This window comes from Mixophyes fleayi, chromosome 2 (genome assembly GCF_038048845.1).
Source record: "Mixophyes fleayi isolate aMixFle1 chromosome 2, aMixFle1.hap1, whole genome shotgun sequence".
NCBI classification, from domain to species: Eukaryota; Metazoa; Chordata; class Amphibia; order Anura; family Limnodynastidae; genus Mixophyes; species Mixophyes fleayi.
Genome location: NC_134403.1, coordinates 376319353 through 376330322, shown reverse-complemented (window position 1 = coordinate 376330322; position 10970 = coordinate 376319353). Strand labels below are relative to the sequence as shown.

Genomic DNA, 10970 nt, shown 5'->3' with positions numbered 1-10970 from the left:
GCAAAAGAGCTATAGACGAACAACAGCAAAACGAGCTATAATCAACTGCTTACACCATAAGCATCTACGTATATTGTCGGTACCATTATCTGTGTTCTCTCACCCCCCACCCCAACCCCCATACCCCTCTCTTTCTCCACCCCAGGCTGCACCACGGCACAGACAACGAAACAAACAATGAGCTCGGGAATTGGAACACCCAAAAATTCCGTAACGGCAGCACCAACCCCAAAGATACTCCCATCATGCGCAGACGTCAGAGGTAAGCTCCCTCAAAAGAGCCCCCGCCACCTACTTTAACTACTCTGCTTGGGGAACACACATAAAGAAATATATGTCTGATTTTCCCTGTTCTTCTTTAGTAACTAGTTTAGTGCTTCTTGCAGGAACCCATTGTATGAAAGTTTGCACTTTATATTGTATTTTTATTTTTATCATCTTTAGTGGTTCTGATACAGTAATGGAATTTCCTTTTTAATTACTTCAATACAGAAAAGAAGCCTGAGCCCCAAACATATTCGGATAATAATAGTTTAATATTTTAATCCCAAACTTAGCTAAAAATACTCACTGCACCTGACGAGAACCAGCCAATGACCACAAAGATCAAGTGGTTATACCCGCTCCCGCTAACAGCAGATTTAATAGGGTGTGTGGACCATTTGGCATAAATCTGCTTCTCTTGGACTCCAAAAAGCCAACTCAGGGGCTAAGAACCAACAAGCGCCTCTTCTGGGAGTAGCCGTGGGTTTTCCATGTTGGCTTCTGACATTTCGCGTATTAATGAAGATTTCTCAATATGATTCACAAGAATTATACATTTTAAGTGATTTATTCCATAAAGTATAGAAAACATCCGATGCTCGACAATAGTCTATTGTCCATGAACCAAAACAACAGAACATAAGATACCAATTCCCTGTGCAAGACACTAGAGGTTTTATCTTTCTGTGCAGGACTCAGCAGCTGGCAGAGAGTAGCAGGGAAAGGCTATAAATTATCCAATGTTATCACCGCAGATTTCTCAACACATTGGAGCCACATTCTACATTGGTGGTGTCCTATGAATCACTGCTGGACACATCCAAGTCCTGCACCCCCTGGTGGCAGACTGTAGTAGGACGTTGAGAGGGAGGTGGAGCCCCGATGCAGCAACTTCTTGGCACCCCCACAAAGGTAAATGATTTAAAGGTTGCCTGGTCTGTGTGTCGGCTCCTACACTGTGACATCATTTCCTGTCTGCCTCCCATGAGGCAGTGTGTGACTTCTGAGTGAGTATCATGTGAATTGCGTGTGGGCTGCTGAGTATGTATCTGCTCCTTCTGGCTCCCACAAAAACAACACAGCGAAGCTCGGGCCTCCATGGCCAACGTGAGGTGAGACCGGGACTGCCTCTACTGCATCTGTGACTATTAACTGTTACATTGATGGATTTGCACCTAGAAATGTGCTTCTCTTTATCTCATTTCATTGAGCTTGCTCCATAAACCTAGGGGCAACGATGAGCCAACTCCATACTTAGCAATTTCCTCCCTCACTCCACCCAACTCCACTCATCGACTGGTGTCAAACTCTTCTCTGGTGCAAATTCCACCATCTTGCTCAGGAAACCCACACACTAACCTTTGTATGTATCCCTGAGTCATGCTTCAAACACGCGTAGTGTGCTCACCTATAGGAGCCATTATCTCACTAGATACTGGACGACAGTGTGTATAATATGCTGGACACTGACTGATACAAGGCACGGACAATAATGGATGTCAGTCCAGTATCCTGGACAACAGTGGAAATAACAAGCTGGGCTCTGATTGGTACAAGGTACTGGACTCTAATGGGTATAAAAAGCTGAGACTGATCAGTATGGTCTCAAATGACCTGTTGCTGAACGTGCTTAAACTCATGGGTGTATGTCCGTCATGAACTTACCCATTCGGGGTTTAATCACCCGCAGTGTCCAGCCAATAAGGTTCCACAGGGAGGATCCATGGTTTTCTCTATATATTCTCCCTCTTGTGGCAGGCTGGGTCTCTTATTATTCTGCAAGGTGTACCTCCCTCCAACCCGACTTAGTCATAGCTATATTTTATTTAGGGGATGCGCTGACAATCGCTAGGAGAGCATCACATGCTTTCAGTGGGCACCAATGTCCAGCCCAGGAGGTGTAGTCACCTCGTTAGCACAATTTAACACCAGTCAATCGTAAAGGAGTTATTCCTGGGACCAGTGGGTGATGGTCCTGACCTTCCTCTGTTGTCTTTCCATTTAGATTGCGGACTGTCCTGCTCTCGCTGCCATCAATGAGTTTACTTTCAATTAAATAAAATAAACTGTGACCTTTGTCAATTTACATCTGGTGTCTGTGTGGTTATTACATGCAAATAAATAAATAAATAAATAAGAAATGACACCTGAAGGGAGTTGGGTGCATGAAAGAGAGACATCTACACTATGCAGTTTATAGAAGAAGAGACACATACCGGTAGAGATAAAATGTCAGAGTCTCTGTCTGAGACCTGAGATTATCAGTAAATGCTGAACCTGTCATCAGAACCTATCCAGGATCACGCTGTCCTATTATTAGACATCCCATCTAAATGCTAATGCACAACAAACCCACTTCACAGATACATTTACATAACAGAGGAAAGTACCCTGGACCATTGTAAGGAGAGAACAGGGAGCAAGAAGTGGGGAGAGAAGAGGATAGAGAGTGGGGAGAGAATACGGGGAAGAGAGTGGGAAGAGAATGGGGAGAAAACGAGAAGCAGAGAGTGGGGAGAGAATGGGGAACAGAGAGTGGGGCAAGAATGGGAAGCAGAGTGGAAAGAGAATGGGGAGCAAAGAGTGGGGAGAGAATATGGAGCAGAGTGAGGAGGCAACATGGGAAGCAGAGAGTGGGAAGAGAACGAGGTGCAGTGATTGGGGAGAGAACAGGGAGCAGAGAGTAGGAAGGGAATTAGTAGTGGACAGTGGGGAGAGATTGGAGAACAGAGAGTGGGCAGAGAATGAGAAGCTGGGAGAGAATAGAGGTGAAATTTGGGACAGGACAGGGAGCAGAGAGTGGGGAGAGCACAGGATAGAGAGAGGGCAGATAATGGGGAGCATAGAGTGGAGAGCAGAGATTGGGGAGCATAGAGTGGGGAGAGAGTGGTGGGGAGACAATGAAGAGCAGAGAGTGAGGAGAACATGGAGAGAGAATGGGTAGAAGAGATTGGGAAGAGAGCGGAGAGCAAAATAAAACAATATAGATTAAACCACTTTAGTCATATCTTACCCATGTTTCAAACATGTCTTCTGGACGTAGTTTACGTAATGTGGCTCTAGAAAAAAGATGAGAAATAATATTATATTGGTTGCTAATGACAAAACATTTATTTATTAAAATTAATCTTATCGCCCACATTTATCAAAAACCTCTGACTGATACTCTGACTGTTACTCTGACTGATACTCTGACTGTTACTCTGACTGATACTCTGACTGATACTCTGACTGTTAGTCTAATTTATTCTGATAATGTGTTTGTTCTGGTAAACAATGGAAATTATTATTTTTATTTCAGTTTACATAATTCTCCCTTATATTTTACAGATACATATTTATATATTTTATTCACATTCCCACTCATAGTTACTGATCATTATATGTGTCCTGTATAGAAGTAATGTAGGGTCACTGTCCCTTATATGGGTCCTGTATAGAAGTAATGTAGGGTCACTGTCCCTTATATGGGTCCTCTATAGAAGTAATGGGGGGGTCACTGTCCCTTATATGTGTCCTGTATAGAAGTAATGTAGGGTCAGTGTCCCTTATATGGGTCCTGTATAGAAGTAATGTAGGGTCACTCTCCCTTATATGGGTCCCGTATAGAAGTAATGGGGGGGTCACTGTCCCTTATATGTGTCCTGTATAGAAGTAATGTAGGGTCACTGTCCCTTATATGGGTCCTCTATAGAAGTAATGTAGGGTCACTGTCCCTTATATGGGTCCTGTATAGAAGTAATGTGGGGTCACTGTCCCTTATATGGGTCCTGTATAGAAGTAATGTAGGGTCACTGTCCCTTATATGGGTCCTGTATAGAAGTAATGTAGGGTCACTGTCCCTTATATGGGTCCTGTATAGAAGTAATGGGGGGGTCACTGTCCCTTATATGTGTCCTGTATAGAAGTAATGTAGGGTCACTGTCCCTTATATGGGTCCTCTATAGAAGTAATGTAGGGTCACTGTCCCTTATATGGGTCCTGTATAGAAGTAATGTAGGGTCACTGTCCCTTATATGGGTCCTGTATAGAAGTAATGTAGGGTCAGTGTCCCTTATATGGGTCCCGTATAGAAGTAATGGGGGGGTCACTGTCCCTTATATGGGTCCTGTATAGAAGTAATGTGGGGTCTCTGTCCCTTATATGTGTCCTGTATAGAAGTAATGTAGGGTCACTGCCCCTTATATGGGTCCTGTATAGAAGTAATGTAGGGTCACTGCCCCTTATATGGGTCCTCTATAGAAGTAATGTAGGGTCACTGTCCCTTATATGGGTCCTGTATAGAAGTAATGTGGGGTCACTGTCCCTTATATGGGTCCTGTATAGAAGTAATGTAGGGTCACTGTCCCTTATATGGGTCCTGTATAGAAGTAATGTAGGGTCACTGTCCCTTATATGGGTCCTGTATAGAAGTAATGGGGGGGTCACTGTCCCTTATATGTGTCCTGTATAGAAGTAATGTAGGGTCACTGTCCCTTATATGGGTCCTCTATAGAAGTAATGTAGGGTCACTGTCCCTTATATGGGTCCTGTATAGAAGTAATGTAGGGTCACTGTCCCTTATATGGGTCCTGTATAGAAGTAATGTAGGGTCAGTGTCCCTTATATGGGTCCTGTATAGAAGTAATGGGGGGGTCACTGTCCCTTATATGGGTTCTGTATAGAAGTAATGTTGGGTCACTGCCCCTTATATGGGTCCTGTATAGAAGTAATGTAGGGTCACTGCCCCATATATGGGTCCTGTATAGAAGTAATGTGGGGTCACTGTCCCTTATATGGGTCCTGTATAGAAGTAATGTAGGGTCACTGTCCCTTATATGGGTCCTGTATAGAAGTAATGTAGGGTCACTGTCCCTTATATGTGTCCTGTATAGAAGTAATGTGGGGTCACTGTCCCTTATATGGGTCCTGTATAGAAGTAATGTAGGGTCACTGTCCCTTATATGCGTCCTGTATAGAAGTAATGTGGGGTCACTGTCCCTTATATGGGTCCTCTATAGAAGTAATGTAGGGTCACTGCCCCTTATATGGGTCCTGTATAGAAGTAATGTAGGGTCACTGTCCCTTATATGGGTCCTGTATAGAAGTAATGTGGGGTCACTGTCCCTTATATGTGTCCTGTATAGAAGTAATGTAGGGTCACTGCCCCTTATATGGGTCCTGTATAGAAGTAATGTAGGGTCACTGTCCCTTATATGGGTCCTGTATAGAAGTAATGTAGGGTCACTGTCCCTTATATGGGTCCTGTATAGAAGTAATGTAGGGTCACTGTCCCTTATATGTGTCCTGTATAGAAGTAATGTGGGGTCACTGTCCCTTATATGGGTCCTGTATAGAAGTAATGTAGGGTCACTGTCCCTTATATGCATCCTGTATAGAAGTAATGTGGGGTCACTGTCCCTTATATGGGTCCTCTATAGAAGTAATGTAGGGTCACTGCCCCTTATATGGGTCCTGTATAGAAGTAATGTGGGGTCACTGTCCCTTATATGGGTCCTGTATAGAAGTAATGTGGGGTCACTGATCATTATATGGGTCCTGTATAGAAGTAATGTAGGGTCACTGCCCCTTATATGGGTCCTGTATAGAAGTAATGTGGGGTCACTGTCCCTTATATGTCCTGTATAGAAGTAATGTGGGGTCATTGTCCCTTATATGTCCTGTATAGAAGTAATGTAGGGTCAGTGTCCCTTATATGGGTCCTGTATAGAAGTAATGTAGGGTCACTGACCCTTATATGGGTCCTGTATAGAAGTAATGTAGGGTCAGTGTCCCTTATATGGGTCCTGTATAGAAGTAATGGGGGGGTCACTGTCCCTTATATGGGTCCTGTATAGAAGTAATGTAGGGTCACTGTCCCTTATATGGGTCCTGTATAGAAGTAATGTGGGGTCACTGTCCCTTATATGGGTCCTGTATAGAAGTAATGTAGGGTCACTGCCCCTTATATGGGTCCTGTATAGAAGTAATGTGGGGTCACTGTCCCTTATATGGGTCCTGTATAGAAGTAATGTGGGGTCACTGATCATTATATGGGTCCTGTATAGAAGTAATGTGGTGTCACTGCCCCTTATATGGGTCCTGTATAGAAGTAATGTGGGGTCACTGTCCCTTATATGTCCTGTATAGAAGTAATGTGGGGTCATTGTCCCTTATATGTCCTGTATAGAAGTAATGTAGGGTCACTGTCCCTTATATGGGTCCTCTATAGAAGTAATGTAGGGTCACTGCCCCTTATATGGGTCCTGTATAGAAGTAGAGTCACTCCCCTTTGCTCTGTATAGAAGAGGAAGGGGTATATATAGGGTTCGCTCACCTCTTGTGCTTGGTTATAAAGTCCACCAGCTCATCCTCAGTATATGGCTTATCTGGGATAGTGACTGGTTCATCCATAAATGGTTCATAGAAATCCACCTCATTTATCTTCAGAGTCAGAGACTTCGCTACCTGACAAGAGAATTATTACAAAAAAATGCCTGATTCTTTACATTAAAACCCAGAAATTTCATCAACTGACCCCCTGCAATATCTACAGCTGACCCCCAGCAATATCTACAACTGACCCCCAGCAATATCTACAGCTGACCCCCAGCAATATCTACAGCTGACCCCCAGCAGTATCTACAGCTGATCCCCAGCAATATCTACAGCTGACCTCCAGCAATATCTACAGCTGACCCCCAGCAATATCTACAGCTGACCCCCAGCAATATCTACAACTGACCCCCAGCAATATCTACAACTCACCCCCAGCAATATCTACAACTGACCCCCAGCAATATCTATAACTCACCCCCAGCAATATCTACAGCTGACCCCCAGCAATATCTACAACTCACCCCCAGCAATATCTACAGCTGACCCCCAGCAATATCTTCAGCTGACCCCCAGCAATATCTACAGCTGACCCCCAGCAATATCTACAACTCACCCCAGCAATATCTACAGCTGACCCCCAGCAATATCTACAGCTGACCCCCAGCAATATCTACAACTGACCCCCAGCAATATCTACAACTCACCCCCAGAAATATCTATAACTGACCCCCAGCAATATCTACAACTCATCCCCATCAATATCTACAGCTGACCCCCAGCAATATCTACAGCTGACCCCCAGCAATATCTACAACTGACTCCCAGCAATATCTACAACTCACCCCCATCAATATCTACAGCTGACCCCCAGCAATATCTACAGCTGACCCCCAGCAATATCTACAACTGACCCCCAGCAATATCTACAGCTGACCCCCAGCAATATCAATAACTGACCCCCAGCAATATCTACAGCTGACCCCCAGCAATATCTACAACTGACCCCCAGCAATATCTTCAGCTGACCCCCAGCAATATCTACAACTGAACCGCCGCAATATCTACAACTGACCCCCAGCAATATCTACAGCTGACCCCCAGCAATATCTACAACTCACCACCAGCAATATCTACAGCTGACCCCCAGCAGTATCTACAGCTGATCCCCAGCAATATCTACAGCTGACTTCCAGCAATATCTACAGCTGACCCCCAGCAATATCTACAGCTGACCCCCAGCAATATCTACAACTGACCCCCAGCAATATCTACAACTGACCCCCAGAAATATCTACAGCTGACCCCCAGCAATATCAACAACTAACCCCCAGCAATATCTACAGCTGACCCCCAGCAATATCTACAACTAACCCCCAGCAATATCTACAACTAACCCCCAGCAATATCTATAACTGACCCCCAGCAATATCTACAGCTGACCTTCAGCAATATCTACAGCTGACCCCCAGAAATATCTACAGCTGACCCCCAGCAATATCTACAGCTGACCCCCAGCAATATCTACAACTAACCCCCAGCAACATCTACAGCTGACCCCCAGCAACATCTACAGCTGACCTTCAGCAATATCTACAGCTGACCCCCAGAAATATCTACAGCTGACCCCCAGCAATATCTACAGCTGACCCCCAGCAATATCTACAACTCACCCCCAGCAATATCTACAGCTGACCCCCAGCAATATCTACAACTCACCCCCAGCAATATCTACAATACCATCTGACGCTCTCTACAACTGTCTCTGATAATATATGTCACGCAGTAGGTCGTCCTTCCCACGCATTATATAATCTAATTCAGAGGTGTAACTAGCGAACTGTGGGCCCCGGTGCAGGAAGGCGGGGAGGAGTGTACCAGGGGCCCCCGACTCTATGTATCTGTCATGCAGCGGGCCCCATTATCCCTATGAGCCCCGGTGCACTGCACCTACTGCACCAATGGTAGATCCACCACTGATCCAGTCTTGTTTTATGTCCTAGAACATATCATCCCCGAAAGTCATTTTACCGATTTGTCAAACGTTGCAAAGAATTTGATGTATGGGTGAAAATGTTCTGCGGCTTCTTCAAACGCCTTGTAATCTGCAAGGAGGATAAAATGATGAATAAACCCCTCACACACAGACCCCCTCACACTCACCTTGACCCCTTACCCTCACACACAGACACACTCACACAGACCCCCTCATACTCACACACTGACTCTCTCACACTCACACACAGACACACTCACACAGACCCCCACACACTCACACACTGACTCCCTCACACACAGACACCCTCACACTCACACTGACCCCTTACCCTCACACACAGACACACTCACACAGACCCCCTCACACTCACACACTGACTCTCTCACACTCACACACAGACACACTCACACAGACCCCCACACACTCACACACTGACTCTCTCACACTCAACACTGACTCTCTCACACTCACACACAGACACACTCACACAGACCCCCTCACACTCACACACTGACTCTCTCACACTCACACACTGACACACTCACACAGACCGCCACACACTCACACACTGACTCCCTCACACACAGACACCCTCACACTCACACTGACCCCTTAACCTCACACACAGACACACTCACACAGACCCCCTCACACTCACACACTGACTCTCTCACACTCACACAAAGACACACTCACACAGACACCCTCACACTCACACTGACCCCTTAACCTCACACACAGACACACTCACACAGACCCCCTCACACTCACACACTGACTCTCTCACACTCACACACAGACACACTCACACAGACACCCTCACACTCATACACTGACTCTCACCCTCACACACAGACCCCCTCACACTCACACACTGACTTCCTCACCCTCACACACAGACACACTCACACAGACACCCTCACACTCACACACTTACTCCCTTACACCCACATCAACCCCCTCACACACAAACACCCTCAGACTTACACCGGCCTCCTCACACTCAGACTCCCTCACACTCACACTGACCCATCATATTCACACACCTCCCTATACTCACATGCACACACCTCTCACACTCACACAGACTACTCATATTCACACACAGACTCCCTCACACTCACAGTCAGAGTCTTCATTCTTGAAGAACCCAATGACTCTGGTTTCCTCCTCCATCCGGTCCAGGGCCTTCAGTTCTGCTTTGCTGTTAATAATCTCGACAGGGTCCTCGATCAGCTGGGGGTATGTAGGTGGGTGCAGATATTGTGAATTTAGTTACAGCAGAATACGTCAGTCATGACTGACACACTGGACTTGCTGAGATTAGGCTATGTGTATTACTATGTACAATAGTACATGGTGTGTACAGAGACCACTGTCATGTACTTACATCCAGCAAGAAATCCACCAGCACGTCAGCTGAAAGCTCCCCATCATACTCTATAACATTGTCTTCTTTAAAGGCATAGAGACTGCCTTCCTCTGTACACCCTGCGGATATATATAATATTACACTGAGAGTACTGAGTCTGACATCTCTACTCTGTGCTGCTGGGGGACCCTGCTCCTTCCACTAGATAACTCTTAGTCTGTGGCTTCCTGCTGCCTCCATATCCCTCCTCACATCATGTCACTGCCCCTGTTACATGCAGCCCTGTCCTCACTAACACATCACTCATCTCCTGATATACTCTGTGCTGCTGGGGGACACTGCTCTTTCCACTATTTAACTCTCAGTCTGTGGCTTCCTGATGCCTCCATTCCCCTCCTCACATCATGTCACTGCCCCTGTCTCATGCAGCCCTGTCCTCACTAACACATCACTAATCTCCTGATATACTCTGTGCTGCTGGGACCCTGCTCCTTCCACTATATAACTCTCAGTCTGTGACTTCCTGCTGCCTCCATTCCCCTCCTCACATCATGTCACTGCCCTTGTCACATACAGCCCTGTCCTCACTAACACATCACTCATCTCCTGATATATTCTGTGCTGCTGGGGGACCCTGCTCCTTCCACTATATAACTCTCAGTCTGTAGCTTCCTGCTGCCTCCATTCCCCTCCTCACATCCTGTCACTGCCCCTGTCACATGCAGCCCTGTCCTCACTAACACATCACTCATCTCCTGATATACTCTGTGCTGCTGGGGGACCCTGCTCCTTCCACTATATAACTCTCAGTCTGTAGCTTCCTGCTGCCTCCATTCCCCTCCTCACATCCTGTCACTGCCCCTGTCACATGCAGCCCTGTCCTCACTAACACATCACTCATCTCCTGATATACTCTGTGCTGCTGGTGGACCCTGCTCCTTCCACTATATAACTCTTAGTCTGTGGCTTCCTGCTGCCTCCATATCCCTCCTCACATCATGTCACTGCCCCTGTTACATG

The 10970-nt window shown here is 46.0% G+C and overlaps 1 protein-coding gene across 1 annotated transcript in view; it reads right to left on the bottom strand.

The window, feature by feature from the left end:
• CASQ2 (calsequestrin 2) overlaps nucleotides 1-10970 on the bottom strand; it is a 41568-nt gene that overhangs the window by 10549 nt on the left and 20049 nt on the right. The window contains exons 3-7 of the mRNA XM_075197530.1: nucleotides 9969-10069; nucleotides 9703-9814; nucleotides 8611-8684; nucleotides 6581-6711; nucleotides 3278-3323 (exon numbers count right to left, since the gene is read on the bottom strand). Of these exons, the coding sequence (XP_075053631.1) occupies nucleotides 3278-3323; nucleotides 6581-6711; nucleotides 8611-8684; nucleotides 9703-9814; nucleotides 9969-10069 (464 nt within the window). The remainder of the gene's footprint in view (nucleotides 1-3277; nucleotides 3324-6580; nucleotides 6712-8610; nucleotides 8685-9702; nucleotides 9815-9968; nucleotides 10070-10970) is intronic.